General features: G+C 38.0%; 1 protein-coding gene across 1 annotated transcript in view; it reads right to left on the reverse strand.

The window, feature by feature from the left end:
- The window catches only part of gfra4a (GDNF family receptor alpha 4a), a 190056-nt gene that overhangs the window by 10912 nt on the left and 162624 nt on the right, over nucleotides 1-16520 (reverse strand). Inside the window, exon 7 of the mRNA XM_041972787.1 lies at nucleotides 403-572. Coding sequence (XP_041828721.1) covers nucleotides 403-572 — 170 coding nt within the window. The remainder of the gene's footprint in view (nucleotides 1-402; nucleotides 573-16520) is intronic.

Below are 16520 nucleotides of genomic sequence, written 5' to 3' on the forward strand. Positions count from 1 at the left end.
TTTTTTTTGCAGCTGAATTTTAAAGGTGGATTCGAACTATAAATATTGACTTAATTCTGGTCAGATGATGTCAGATTTAAATTTAGCTCATCCGTATCGATGCAGTTCCTAAAACTCCCATATTATGGTTTTAATGATGGAAAAATGAACTGATCAAGTTAAAAAGTAAGTTTGGACACTTTAAATTAAACGTGTCAACTTCTGTGTGACATGTCCCTGATAACATATAAATCATGGTCTTGTGTAAAGTCTGTCAGTCTGCTGCTCTCACTTGCTTAAAGCAAACGCTCTCAGTTATGTGGTGCGGATGTGTGACCCAGTTCTGAGCCAGGCCATCTCGAGTGCCTCAGTGAGTGGAACAAAGGTGGCACATCACACTTTCAGCGTTCCACCCCGTCTCACCTGAGTAGGTATCTGTGCTCGCAGAACATTCTGCTCTGTTTCCATGGAGATGCCTGGGGCGGTGGTTACCAAGTGTGGGTTCTGGTTGTCAGTCGCTGGACTGGGCATCCCGGGCTGACTGGCATCCGTTTTCACATCTGATCCATTCCCGAAAGCTAAGATGGCGTTTTCTGGAAGAGAAGCAGATTTTTTTTTTTTTTCATTTTTTTAAAGACATAAGTGACTCTCTCTCTAGGCCCTTTTGGATGCTAAATGGGAAAATTTAGCTCCTTTTAACATGAGTCATGCCTGTTTTCTTACCTGACTCTTGACTGTGATTAGTCCCATAATAATTATATACTGGAGGACTGTAATTGTAACAGTCAGCCTTTCATCATGAGTCATAAAGCTGCTGAACAAAATTCTTTTCGTTCTAAACATCAATGTTAGACTGTAAACACATCATAAGCTACCAGCCTTTGTTTGCTTTAGAAAAACAAAACATTTTTTACTCTTTACAGGATGTGAAATATCCTGGAGAGTCGGAAAAACAAGACAAAATAAAAAAACAAACATTAAAAAGCAGATGTCTGAACAAAGATTCCCAAATTTCCCTGAGGGCTCTCCCAAGGGATTTCTATTATATATGTATGTATGTATGTATGTGTGTGCGTGTGTGTGTGTGTGTGTGTATATGTGTGTGTGTATATATATATATATATATATATATATATATATATATATATATATATATATATATATATATATATATATATATATATATATATATATATATATATATATATATATATATATATATATATATATATATAATGAGCATCTTGCTGTGTCTCTGGCCTCTGGTGTAAGAAACTATAACAATATACCTGGGGAAGAAGCTAAACTGTGTTGTGTAGGCAGAAATGAACTTTTCCATGTGTGACAAGTAAACATGGAGGGAAAATGTTTCTGTCTGAGCCATGGGCAGATTCATGCTTGAGCTTTAATTGCATACACAAGTCAGACATAACGGAATATAACTGTAATTTTGAGTTGTAAATGAGAACACTGGCCATACTGTAAGATGAGCAATCAGTCCCCTGACGGTGGGCTTGCTGCCCTGCTCACCTAAATAGCTGTAGGGCAGCATTAAAAGATGGAGGGAAATATTTCCAAAACAGAGGCAGCTTGACTCTCCTTTAACCTTCCGTCTGGTTTTCAGCCTCCAACATCTGCCTCTCAGCAGCATGTTGCTGTCAGTTTTAAAAGGCATGAAATACCAGTATGGTAAAGCTCCTTTTTATAAGTGATGCCCATGAAGGGGTTGAAACACCATTGAGCAAAGGCAATAACAGCTTTTTGCCATTAAGACTAATTTTCTTTAAATTTGCAGTATATCGACAAAGTGTCAGTGACGAGCAGCAGAATCTCAGCAGATCAAACAGGACTGTTTACTGATATCTTGGAACCCGTTATCAGTTCATATAAGTGACATCAGGTTAATTGGGCCATTTTTAGGGTTTGTTCCTCCTCTTAAATTTTACTAGCCAATGGCTGCAAATTACTTACATATTGCTACATTTGTATTGAACAAAAACTGATTTTTTCTGTGATTGCTGTTGTGGGTGGCTCAAATTGAGCTGAGTTTTGATTGTACCTCTGATTTAAAAAAAAAAAAAAAAAATCATTCTCATTTGAACAAATAAGTCATTGCATATATTATCTCTTCACACTTCCCTTCTAATAGACCTTTTTCTTAATTTATGCATAAATCACACACACAAAGCTAAATCCTGTTACATACTCCATGAGAAGCGAAAAGTTTTTTCTTGTTCTCGAGGTCACAGGAACAAAATGTCAGTTTGCTCCTGTGGATGTGAATGGGGACGTCTTGCGGCTTGTTCTCGACATCAGCCGAGCAGAACTTGTGGGTAGTATTGTGTGATTGGTCGGACATTTTGAGGTGTGTGTAGTCAACGTGAAAAAGAATGAAGCAGAAAGTTGTGGCCTCCACATTTCCCCTGATGTGAGGCTGAATGGATAGTTTAATGAACAGCTGATCGAGGTGGTGAGAAAGTATGTAAAAGTATAAAACACATGGGATATGAAGATAAGGACACCGCTGTACGCACAACCCCGCCCTGCCATGAACAAAGTTTCTCGAAAAAACCAATACTTGCTTTGTTGCAGGATGTATCATGAGCTATACACATATAAAGGCATGTGCACACTGGAGTCCCAAAATTGGCATGTTAATGATATTCTTGCATTCTATCAATGCTTAATATATTAATGTTCTTATTCATTAATTACAAGTTCAAATTTCGATCCATCTGGCCAGTTTTCCACTTTGCCTCCGGCCATTTTAAATGAGCTTTGGTCCAGAGAAGATGGTTGTTTTTGGATTTCTCTTCTCAGACGTGGCTTCTTCTGTGCATGAAAGAACTTTAAAAACTATTCAGTTTTACATAAAAAAAAACAAAAAAAAAACAAAAACATTTTTCCAACATTGTTCCACAATTTTAAGACTCAGAACCTCTGCCCATCTTCATATCTGAGAGTCTGCCTCTCTGAAATGTTCCTTTTCATACCCAGTCATGTTACTGACCTGTTGTCAAATAACCTAATATGTTGTCAAATTTGTACCAATTACTTTTCCAGTCTTTTGTTGCCCCTGTTCCAACTTTTTAAAGATGTGATGCAAATTCAAAATGAGCTAATAATTTTCATTAGCCACAATAAATGCTAATCAGACGGTGGCTAACACTACCATTAGCTTTAGCTAGTAAGAAGGGCTAATCATAAAACAACCAATGCTACCTTTTTAGCTTTTAAAGTAACCATCATTTAGTTGTTACATATTAAACAAAAATATTACCATTATGGGTGTTAGTGTTGAGTTTTAAGGAGCTTCAAAAACAAGTCTAAGAGCTTTCTTTTTTTTTGTTTTTTGTTTTTTTTAATTGACGTGGTTTATCAGAATTTAGTTCATTTCCTGTATTTTTTTAATACAGTCTATAATTTTTTTTTTTTTTTTAAACCACACTTTAATATTGCTTACAACTTATTTTTTTTCTTGATATTGTAGCTGCTATAAGAGATGCTGCCAGATGGAATTTCATTTATTCTTGTACAATGACAAAGCTTCTAAATCTTCAGGGAAACTTCAGCAACTCTGACTCTCTGCAGAAGCACGTCTCATCTTATTTTCTTTTTAACCAATCAGAATGCAGCATCTGCAGACATCTTTTGAAAAGAGCTATAAAAATAAAATGTACTTCTTTAAATAGCTTGTAAGCTATGAACATCATTACAATTTGCAGTTTTTTATGTAACAAAACTTAATTTCAGCAACAAATATGGAGAAAAAAATGCATTTTTCACCAACTCAGTTCCACCATATTCATTTAGACAGGCATATAGAAATGTTTTGGAAAAGTCTAAATATTTCAAAGGATACTTGACATTGCAACAGTCCCTCAGAGAAAATATGATGTATTTGAATCCTACAAATACAGCTATTAAGGATCTTTCTTTCTAAGAAGTACCTAGCCAAAAATCCAAAACCAAAAATTGAGAACATATAAAAAGAAAGTCTAATAAGGAATCAGTCCAAGTACCTTCACCTTAAATTTGTCGTGAATTACAGCCAGATTCTCAGACTACTAGTACTTCATACTACTGATGATGAGAAATGATTGCCCGTGAAATGGTAGATGCTCTAGTTCCTAAATCAGGTTACATTACTGTCTTTTTTTCCCCTCTGTGCTACTGGTAAGTCTAGATGTATACCAACTTAACATCAGCCAGGAAGTTCTTGTGCATCCATGTTACAGCAATGAGCTTGATTTGTTATTTGGTATTTATGTATTCAATTTGCCCCCATTACAGCCTCCCAGAAGCATCTTGTCAGCCGCATGTTGCTCACGTAGTTCCATATTTATAACATGTTGTATGAAACATTAAATGAATGGAGACTACATGTTCTTATAGACCTCATTTCATCCACCAATGAAATATTAATTGGAGAAATAAGTCTGTTAATCAGCTTTCAAACAGAAATCGACGTCTAAATCCCAGTTTATGTTAACTGATGAATGTAGGGCATTTAAATAGTCATGCAATGGTAATTTATCAAGTAATTCATTTAACCAAATTCAAACAGTGGCAGGTACACCACAACATAAAATGTCAATCTCTCAATTGTCACGTGTTAGGTGTCGTCTTGGTCTGATGTCTAAATGTAAATGATATGATGAAGAAGACTATTATATTCTGCAAGCTGCCATCGACCCAGCATCCCCATGGTCATACATGTTGTCTGTGTTTCATCAACTTGTGAGCATGTATGCAGTAAACACTTAAATATTGAAGAGCTGTGTATGTTAAAAAATGAGCGAAGGTCAAATTAAGTTAATCTGTAAAGCTTGTAGTGCATTTTATGTTCATTCTGACGTCATAAAAAAATCTGAATATCCCTTTATTTTGTTATTCATGATACATAGTGGTCAGGTTAATGAGTATTGCATCGTGAAATGTCATCGCGCTGTGAACATTATGACTATGAACCCACCAATATTCTAATGTTAAAATTAACTTATTTCAGTTTTTTTAAGAGATTTTTGTGGATTAAAAATGGCTTAAAACATAATTTATCATTTCAAACCGGATTGTTTTTCACACTTAATAATACAATCAATGCCGAAATCACAAATAGTAGAATATGAGGCCATTTCCATTTCTTTGAAGGCTCTGTCAAACTGACCATAATGTTTCTGCTATCTGCCCTGTATGTAGGGATGGTGAAAGCGAGGCCTCATGAATCATCGAGCCAACTTTGACACAAATGCATGAAAATGGCTTAGTGTTCTGAATCATTTGACCAAACCAAAGAGCTCCATCTGCTGGCTGTGGGAGTCTGATGTATCAGAAGGACAGCGTTGACACCTCACATCTGTCATCGCTATCTCAACTTTGAATACGTGTTCAATAAACGATACGTAATCTACCATCCGAGTGAATATTTATTTTCTGTTGTTCATATAAATAACAAGGAGGGGTATTAGGTAACATTTGTTTAGGTAACAGAACTGTGGTGTAACTTAAGTAAACAATCTGTAATGATAGTAGTTACTCAGTGGGAAGGCATGAGGGAAGGAGTGTTTGAGCAACGGGTATAGTGACTGTGTTAGTTATTTTAGACAGTTGTAATAAAATTGTTTACTGTTTTATGTGTCTTATTATTTATAATAGATATTGCAAATGCGTGTTATCGTCTACCTCATGAGTTGTTTTCTTTTGTATAGCTGATCGTTGTTAAATGTGGAACAACAGTTTATAGCACACTGCACATTTATGTACATAGATTATTTACTCAGTTTTTTTTATCGTCTATCTAGTTTTTTTTTTCAAATTGTTTATTTTTATTTTATGTTTTATGGCATTCAGGTTGGACAACAAAGTAAGTTTTTCATTGTTCAGGGAAACTTGTTTCCTTACTGTGCAAATGACAAAGACACTTTGAATCTTGAAATGTGTTATGGGAAAAAAAACTTTGGTAACTTTGTGATGTGTCATAGATTTTTATTTAAAAACGTATTTTCTGTTAGGCTTCAGTCTGCTCCTCTTCTGGCACACTAACTCTCCAGCTTTGGAGAGGTTGCACCTGAAAGAAACACAAGAACAAAATTGTAATTAACCAAGTTTAAAATCATTAAATTCTCTGCTGATGGTGATCAGAAACCAGCTTGGTGTGTAAGGTCCTGCAGGTGGTGGTTTTCCTCTGCAGATGTAGACTGAGACGTTTCCTCTGATGCTTCTGGTTGAAGTTTATGATTAACTTTAAAGTCTGGTCTTTGCAAGGCTATTTAAAAAACATCTATATAAAGAAAGGGGAATTAAGCTTACCTGTGATGTTGAAGGCACCGCCTGCTCCGTCCTTCTCTCATACTCCGAGCTCCTTCAGCAGTTACCATGGCAACGGTGTCTCGCGCAGACGTTTGTTTCCCCAAATCTCTAAAAGCTAAATGTGATTCAATATAAGCTGATGCTGATGTGATGCTTTTCCTAAATTTGTTTTCAAAATGTAATGTCGCACAATCGCTACAGAATCTCCTCTCAAAAACCCGCGATCTCCTCAGCGTTTGGAATCTGAGAGATTGACAAGCCCGGTCCCTTCAAAGATCCCGCGTGCTGCTCGATACGCGCTGATGATGTAACGAGGCCTCGTTCGGTCTATCACGTGACTTTTGGCATGCTGAATCAATGCTCAGAGACAATGCTCACAACACTTCCGTGTCACATGCTCGACACGTGATCGAGCAGACGGCTCGAGCGTAACATCCCTACCTGTATGCTCTTTTTTTTTTTTTCAATGATGGCAATGAAATCATACATACATGCAAATTAGGGAGAATCTGACACTACATAAAAATTAGTGCTGGGCACGTTAACGCGTTAATCGCGTGTTAATGCAACGCTTAATTAACGGCGTTAATTTTTTTAATCGCACGCCAATTTTTTTTTTTTTTTGCTGGCTGCTGGCTTTTATGGCCAGACCTTAACGGCGCGGCCTTTTATTACGGCGAAAGAAATGCCATGTTTACTGACAAAACGGTGTTGTTTTCGCTGTTCTTTAGGTGAAACGTGACAGATTAGTGGCGTAATTGTGGCAGGTCTGGCCTGCCATATCCCTGCTGCAGCGATACGTCTGACGTGATCGGGAGAGAGCAGGTTTATTAAAATAAGAGATGTTTTCTGTCTGGAACAGGAAGAAAAAAGAACCGGACGTTTCTCTTTGTCAAAATACATGCAGATGGACAGAACATCGTAATTTTTGGACATGAAACTTTTTTATTATCATTTTTATATATATATATATATATATATATATATATATATATATATATATGCGGTTTTAATTTATGCAAGACAGCAAAGGTAAGACATGCTTTCTGACTTTTACAAACGTGAAGCATAAATCGGGTCTTCTTCTGCCTCTGGTTCGGTGAATCTTGGTCATAGCGACATGAGACTTCCAGCTGTGGAATCTGTGAGATGTGAGCTTTCAGTAGAGGAGCCGTTTGTTCGTGTTCACACCGTGGGGTGGACACGGGGAGACATAATTTGTGTTTACATATTTTTCGGACTTTGTGTAGCTGCTCTTTAAATTGTTTGTTGTCTTAACTGTGTTTGTTGGTGATAGAAATGGTTTTACTGAGCTGGTAGCTGAGATTCTGGACTTTCTGTGGATACCACACATGTTTATATTTACATCTACAGACCTGACGTTAAACCCGGAAACGAGATGTTAACCCCTTAACTCCCGGTAGCGGAGGCTGCAGTTACAGTCAAACTAAAAATGAAAGTTTAGAGAATTTATAGGCATATTAAAAAAAAAAAAAAAAAAAAAAAAAAAAAAAAGAATTTTATAGGCAGAAATCTGGATAATGAAGCAGTGAAGGTGCATGGATGGAAGTTATTGTGCATATTGTGAATATTTCTCTCTCCTCACCATCTAGAAGCTGTGAGATTCTCATCCTGCTTTCTGTCTGTTCACCTGATGCTGATATTCATCACATATTGTTCCTTCTGTGTTTAGAAGGAAGCAGCTTCACAGCTTTAAATTCATCCTGCTGACTTTTTACCTTTTAGTTAGTAAATCCTGAACATTTCATCCTTCTTTCTCATAAATATTTGATTTTATAAATATATATGAAGAAATATTTTAACTGTTGCTGTTTAAAGAGAAAACTGCTGCTAAACCTGTTTATGTGTTTAGTGCAGGGGTCTGCAGCCTTTCCAATCCAAAGAGCCATTTTTCCCTCAGCCAGCTAAATAAAACTCCTTTAGAGATGCAAATGTTACGAGACTTTTCAAAAAGGAAACTTAATATATTTTTAATGAAGAGCCACCATAGGATGTTTGTTATTTTTAAATAACCTCATTTTTAATTTCAATTTTTAAGGTTTTAAAATAAAGGAAAACATAAAACCTTTATAAAAAGAGGATAGACAGACTTTCTTCTACGGGATGTAGATATTTGTGGAAAATGTTGTAAAAGAAAAAGAAAGTCCCTGGTTTCCAACCTAATGACAAGACAGATTTAAAAAAAATATTTTAGCCACGTATTTAGAGGCATTGTGGAAGGTCCAGAGTCACAGGTTAAACACCCCTGATGTGTGTTTGTAAACCAAAATTTACTGCATATTCTTTATATAGCTATAGGCCTTCTTTTAAAGGAAAGAGACATTTTGTGCGTAACGATGCGATTAATCGCGATTAATCGCAGCATGTCATGCGATTAATCGCGATTAAAAATTTTAATCGTTGCCCAGCACTAATAAAAATACAAATGCAGTGAAATCAATTTTGTCATGTGACCCGTCCAAGAACATTATTTTTACCAAATAAAAAAAAAAGTGGCATTTTTAAAGGGTTGAAATCTTGTCACGCCCTCACCTGGTCCAGCCAGGCACCACAGCCTCCACATCCAGTTCCCTGATCAGCCACACCTGGTCCTTATCTCACCCTGCCACATTCACTCCAGTCCTGCCCTTTAGCCAATCACTCCCCGGATCCCTAACCAGTCACACCTGTCTCCCATTGGCTCACCAGCCCTTATATACCCCAGCACCACATTCACTCCCTATCGGATCTCAACCTACACAACAGAAGGACTTATTTTCTCAAGGTTTCCTTACTCCAGTTGACACCACCTTTGGCTAGACCAGTAAGATCATTCCTCTGTTTTCAGGGTGTATAATAAAGAGATGTTAACCTGCTTTTGTCTCTGAGGAGTCCATGTGTAACACTTGTAAACTTTTGAATGTTAGGAAGCTTTGAGCAAAAAAACAAAACAAAACAAAAAAAAACCCAACAAATCGGAAAAGGTTGTGATTTATTTTATAGCAGTTTTATGTGCATGGACACTTTTGTGCACAAAGGCCACCAAAACGAAGTGAATTTGAGGTCACAAGGATTAATTAGATTTCTTTTCAAGCTTTTCTAGTCTTGTTGACAACTCAAATTACTTCTCTGCTACAAACATTTACCAACTCTCCTTTTCACATACACACCCACACACACTCACACACTCCTCCAGCATTGTTTTGCCCAAGGACTCCAACATGTAAAGCCATTAAGTTTATGGTTGGTAGATGACCGCTCTCTTCAACCTACGACACAACTCACTATGTACAGATTACCTTCTTTTTATTAAATAAATGAGCACTGATTTAAATCATAGAGCAGGTAGCTACCTAATCAAGGAAAAACTGGCTTGTTATTACCAACAGGATGAACTAATTACAAACAAGAGGCTATAGAGGTGTTAACTTCCACAAGGATTAACTTACACAGCCAAATAAAAACAACTCTATGTAGCCTGAAGAGGTTTGAGTCAAATGTATTCTTTCAAGAAAATACAACCTGAAAACGCTGATTTATTTTTCTAAGACAAGTGGCAAGAGATCACGTCCTTATGTATGTATGTAACATGTCACATTTTTTTGTTTGAATTTTACTATCAGGGTTGAATTCTTTCAACAGCATGTGAAGCCCTATAATCTGATAAAAGACTGTAGTTTGAATTTCTTGATGGTAAAGTTTAACAGGATATTTTAGCATATATGCTGACACAAACAAATGGCTTTCATTCATTGTTAAAGTAGCATGCTTACGATGATTGCAGGCAGGAAAGCTAATCTGTCTTTACAAGAAGTGAAGGAACAGTGTTTTCTTTGAATTAAAAATAAACGAGTACGAAAGAAGCAGGGTGCACAAGTCATAACTCATTTTACAAAGGGTAGAAAAACTAAATGCATTTCAATTCTCAGCTGTCAGTAAAGCACTTAGCTGGGAAGATTCAAACAGACCATTTACAGTGAGTGATCTATACCATGGAGGAATATTACATTATGTGCATTTCAACCAATATATGATTCATATGTCCCCCCCTCCAAAAAAAAGCATTATATCAACTTCTTGGATCTGCTAAAATCAGTGACTTATGATCATGTGATGAATTACTGTTCTATAAGCATTAATTTTCATTCAGCTAATTGGCTACTCGGCAGTGATTACGTTTGCATGAAAGTCACTTCAATTAAAATATACTCAAATGAAGACATGAACAAGAGAACCATCAATTAATACCCACAGCTTAGACTGTAAGATGGATGTGGGTGCTTAGACATGAAGATTGACCTGTTATCCCATCTGTTCCCAGCTAAAACCATAAGATTTCAGTGGCAACTCACAGGTTATTAGTGAGAGAATATTTAAGCCTTCAGTGGTGTATTGGGGTGTGATGTACAAACATTGATTTCTCACAGGATCATAAGAAATTGATCCATTCTCCTGAGGAAGTTTGCTTTTGCAAGCAGATTCTGAAGAAATTAATGCACAGCCCTCACTCTCTTCCCCCCACTGATGCAACACTGAACATTAGCTGCTGTATAAAGATGGAGAATGGACACACGTGTTTCCATTGCCGGTCCAGCAGCTACCACCATGCTCAGAAAAAAGTAAGGCCTCTTTGTGATACTGTTATCATTAAGAAAAAATGCAAATTTAAAGAAAACCTTTTTATTTATGTTTTTAATGATGTCAAAAAACAGACATTTAAACTATTTCCAATGTTGAGGCAGCTTCTGCAGAGTTTGTAGCCAGTCAGCAGCAGTGAGGGGAAAAAACTAAATGTGCATTCAAAATGATGCTGTGTGGTCCGCTTTAAAGAAACCCTGATCTGCTAACTAAGATTGATACGGTTCATTTGGAGTAGTGCAAACATTCATTCTCTCTCTGGTGCGGGCCAAAGAAGTGAACTCCGGCCTGCGTGAACACTGGGGGTCTTGATTCACTTGCAAGTGAATTCCGGTGTGGTTTGCTTACCGTGTGAAAGAAATAGATAATTAAATGAAGTAAAGTGATGGAGTGATGTAAATGTGTCATAAAGCAACATGCTTTCCAACATAAACTCTGCTTTCCTGACTTGTTTGCTGGCACAGTGACATCTATTGAGGCTGAGAAACGGCACTATACAGCTTTTTCATCCAGTACACCGCCTGATATCGCAGCAGAGTTTTGCTTTACACACTATCACACACTAAAAATCTGATATAAACACACCCGCTTTTTGAAGGTGCAACGTGGCCAATTCAGCAAAGAACTACAAGAAGACATTACCGGAGGAAGAGAAGATAAAGAACGAGATGGGACAAGAGTCAAGATATGAGTATCTGCTACTGGCTGGCGAGATCTCAAAGTACAGGTAGGATGAAAGATGGATGATAAATTGGTTGTCGATAAGAGTTGGGTCACTAAGAAAATTGAAGAAGTTCTGTAGTGTGTCTTTAGGGTATGCTCAAAGAGTCAAAAAAAGGAGAGAGGAAAAGATGACTAAGTTATAACACACTTACCTGAGGGTCTGTGGCACTAAAATAACAGATTTACTAAATCTACAAAAAATGCTTTAAATTCTTCTGTGCGATCTTACACTGAGACTCTTAATTTATTAAACTTGGTGTAAAAGTTCAATATTTTGTCACTAAAACTCGCCCCAGGGTCTTCATCTTCATGAATCACATTTAGTAATAATCCATAATCCAGTATTACTTTTAAAGTTGTGGCCACAAGGAACTGTGGAATGGAATGATCTCCGTTCTTAAGTTAGGGTCCTGTTAAGTGTTTAGTTACTAGAATATCCTGCCAACACAAAGGTTTTTTTTATTATGAAGTCTTGGTTCTAATGTTTGCTCACAGTCAGCATTTGGGTGCATTCTCTCCTCCTTTATCATGGACCATGACAGAGCAATCCTGGACTTTCCATCATCAATGCTAGTGTGACTCGGCTACAATGTGGCTTAAACTAGAGCAGAATCTGCTCAAATCACCATCCCACCTGTTCCTTCATGAGATGGCCTCCTCATGAGCTGGTTCACCTTGCCTTGCAGTCAACCAGACAGCTGCCTCTGCTCAGCCCACTTCTGGTCCCATTCCTGTGCCTCGCCTTGGAATATACAGCCCTTTACTCTTGCCTCACCAGACCCTGCTCCAACCTTGCATGTCGGCGGAAGCTGAATCAGAGGATACAGTCGCCCTGCCAGCTTTGGCCCAGGTCCCTACCTCCACATCAAATCACTGCATTCTCTTTTCATGCTTATATTTTATGCAGCATCTCAGCATTAGGGAGTCATGCATGGTACAACATGGCAGTTCAGTAAAATAAAGCACATTTTGAGCCCAGTTGAGGGTATACAAATATCCACAGCTTGCAGATAAGGCAGTGGACCAGCATACTAATGGTGCTTTAGGTCAATAATGTTGGTGGGACAGGTGGAAAAGTATGCCAGCGTGCTGTAAGTGTGCAGTTACCACTCGGCAGCATGCAGTGATTCCCTGGCAGGGTGAAGGATGAGAGGTGGAACTCCAGCTGTTCGCCGCCTGCCGTCATGCAGAAATGAAGTGCCAATTGATATCTTCAGCAGTAAACTGTTGTGACAGTTCCTTTTGTAAATCTTTGGATGTGGCTGTTTTAAGTGCCTCCACTCATATTTCAGCGTTTTTCCCCGGGGGCATTTTTATTTATGTACTCCATAGTTTACCCAGAGCTCTGTTCATGCCACCACCCTGCTTTGTATTTTACCGGTTGGCCTAACTTTTTCTTCTTGCATTACCTATTTAACATTTGCAGAAAATTTTAGATAACTGCAGACATAAATTAGCTTCACCTCCATCTGTTCTCATCTCAAAATGAAGAAGTCTAGAGTTGCTGTTCTGCATAGTGATTTGGCTATTATTACTGTGATGAGGAGGTGACAGCGGTTTTTAAAACCTGAGTGCACTCACTCCAGAGAGGGAGTTTTTTTTCTTTTTCTTCTCAGCAGTTTTCCACTCCCTTGTCTGCATACAACTGTATTGTTCCCTGATGCTATTCTCCTTCCTCGCCTCATTAGTTCAGCGGCAGGAAACCAAATTACGCTCAATTACAAAGTCATCAAAGGCCATCCGAAGTCCTGTCTCAGCAAGCTGGCCTAAACACAAGTGGAGGTATGCGTGAAACAATGCTAAATTAGGGTGCTGTCCACTTTTAAAACAGAACCAATCCAGAAGGAAAGAGTGTTTTTGGCTGTAGCTGAAATGAGTAAGGCCTAATTCATTGTAAAATGTATGTGATTACAAGAGGAACATGGGGAGGGAAGAAAACATTGAGGAGCTCTCATAGGACAGATTCATTTTCTCAGTTATTGGCTTAAATTCCAAACTTCTTTGCCAAATCATAATGCACACTTTCTCCCCAAGTAGCGTTCTGCTCCATCTGTGGCTGGCAACAGAGGTATCTGTTAGAGATGAGAGCATGACATGCATGCCCGGTCCATGAATCATCTTTCCCATTAGAAGGTTATTCAGCCATGACTTGCACCATTTGCTCAGTTGATATAGGATATTTTTTTTTAATTTCTTTTTCAAACAAAGGGAAAAAAGGCCAATCACTATGTTTTTTTTTTTTCTTTTTAATAATCTTTATTTTACCAGATAAACACACTGAGATCAAGATCTAATTTTCACAGCTGAGCTGGCCAAGAGGTCAGCAGCACACAGCACAATAAATACATATTCAAGAAGTAGTTTACAATGAGGGAATTAAAAATAGTAAAAGTACAAACATTGCTTTTGTAGGGTTTTTTTGGGGGGGGGGGGGGGGGTTCTGGGTCTCTATGGAGCCATTGCAAATCTGAGTCATGTGAACAGGATGCACATGAGTAGTTTATTGAAAATCATTAAGCAGGTCAAAAACTACAAAGTAGTACAGAGAACAGAATTTGATGGGTATCCATGTGTCTGTTTTTGAGCAATGCATCTTGGATTACAGAATCAGTGTATGGAAAAATTCAAGCAGTTGTTTAAGTCTTCTACAATGTTGTTTCAGGTAACAGAGTTTTGCTGGCTTCTCTCTTAAAGACGCACAGCTAAACCTTGGCAGATTTTCTCAGTGAGCAAACTCTCTGACAGCTAACTTGCATCCATTTTGCATCCTACCTGGACTCTGAGCTCTCTCCAGAAAGTAAAAGTCAGTCTGATGTTGACTCTTGTCTTATCTCTTGCTCCATTCCTTTCTCTTTATCCCATAATGCAGTGGTTTCCAACCTGGGGGCCGGTCACCCCAGAGAGGGCCCAGTGCTATGACACAGGGACACAGATGGGCTAAATGTTGACACACACTTTGCTAGAAATGAGAACTTAGTTCTTGTTCTCAGCACATCAGCTGAGCAGAATTTTCTTCCCGTGGGGCTCAGAAGTGTTATCTGATTGGTCAGATGTTTGAGGTGGTCATTGCTAACGTGGAAAAGAATGAAGCAGAAAGTTGTGGCTTCCACATCTCCCCCTCCGTCATGGATGAAGCTTCTCGTGGAGTAAGAATTGACAAGACCAAAAGAAACCTTTTTTTTTTTTTTTTTTTTTTTTTTTTTGCTGCTTGCGGCCAAGAACAAGGTCTTGCTTCTCGCGGAGTATGTAACAGTAAAATGTGGAATTTTTGCACTGCTGACAAACCATGGACAACACGCATTGCAACAAATAAAATAAAAAGACAAGGAAATATGAAAAAATATGTCTTGGCCTGGACATGACCAGTACAATGGTGGGTAATCGAGAGAGATCACACTGTCATGTGTCTAAGCAATAGTATCTGACTGAACAATGTAAAAAAGTTACATTCCCCTCTGGAGATTTTTCATCCTGAACATAAAGAAAAGCCTGATCATTACTTAAGAAATAAACAGCTTGACTGTCATTTAAAAAGTTTGTCTGCATCTGGTGGTAGGATGGGCAGGACAGGGCTTGACAACATTTTTGTCAGGGAAAAGGGGCCCTGCAGAAAAAGGTTGGGAACCACTGCTATAATGCCCTCTTGTGTTTCTTTGAATCTGCCACAGCGTGTGTTCTAAATGACCAGTGTGTTGGTATCCAGTTGGTAGCGTGTGATGGAGAGCGTAAAGCGAAACTCAGCTGTGACGTGATGCTCCAGGCTGGAACACAGAGTGTGGTTTCTTAGCTTCGGGATTGAAAGACAACAATGGCTCCAGGAATGTACATAATAAATGTCATGGTGTCATTAAAGTGAGTCATTAAGGTCAAAATCATAGCGCTACTTTAAGGCCCATCACAGCTTTTTAACTTTGGTTGTAAATTCACTGCTGTGTTTGGGATCATTTCATGAACTGATATATTGTATACTCCAGGCAGGGCTGCCAAATCTCAATATTTTCTACTTGAGTAATTTTTTCTCTACAGAATAACAAATGGTATAATCATATTGTCAGTGTCTTGATCACAGCTCTGAATCAGTCGTTTTACTTATAAGTTGTTTATACTTATCGGTATTATTCAACTTATCAGAACTATTGTGATGCATGATCTCCATCCAAAGCTTTTTTTTTTTGTCATGGGCATTACTTTGTATCTAAAAGTGATATCTGACTTAGAAATTTTCATTTTTTCCTGAGGATGTGGAGGGTGCTGATTTTTCATACATTGTTTGAGCACGTTTGTGAGGGTGGTGCAGCTAACTGCTTGTGCTGCTGCCTCCAGCAACAACTTGAACAGCATTTTCAGTAAATTTCTTTGGTCCAAGTTTGACATCATCACAACGTCTCTGGATCCAACTTCACTTTCTAAATTTTCTCCTTACTTTTTTATTGCTCAACATCTCCAATAATTCAGCTGCTCTGAGGCATGTTTAGTGGTGTAGCAGTGAAAAAGGTCCCTCCTCAAACAGTTTCCTGCTGCACCACATTATGAATGTAAAGGCTTTTTAAAGAGGTTTATGCAGCAAAAATTCACATCATGACCAAAATAGTTTTCTGTATGAAGTAGTATACTTGTAAGCACTGGATGGACTCCAAATTGCTTATAATCTTTTCCAGTTGCTTCTCCTAGGTTTTTTTGCTGATGTCTTTCCTCCTTGGCATCACGTTAAAACACACTTGAATGCTGCAGACCAGCAAAACAACAAAGCCTCTTCATGTGGTCGCTCTTTATTACTTGATAAACAGCATCTGGCTGCTAGTCTCCTAATTCCTGTAGAAGCAGCAAAGTTTTTTGACAGTGTCTGTATTTTGTTAAATAATGAGTTAATG

Source organism: Melanotaenia boesemani, chromosome 20 (assembly GCF_017639745.1).
Source record: "Melanotaenia boesemani isolate fMelBoe1 chromosome 20, fMelBoe1.pri, whole genome shotgun sequence".
In the NCBI taxonomy this organism is placed as follows: domain Eukaryota; kingdom Metazoa; phylum Chordata; class Actinopteri; order Atheriniformes; family Melanotaeniidae; genus Melanotaenia; species Melanotaenia boesemani.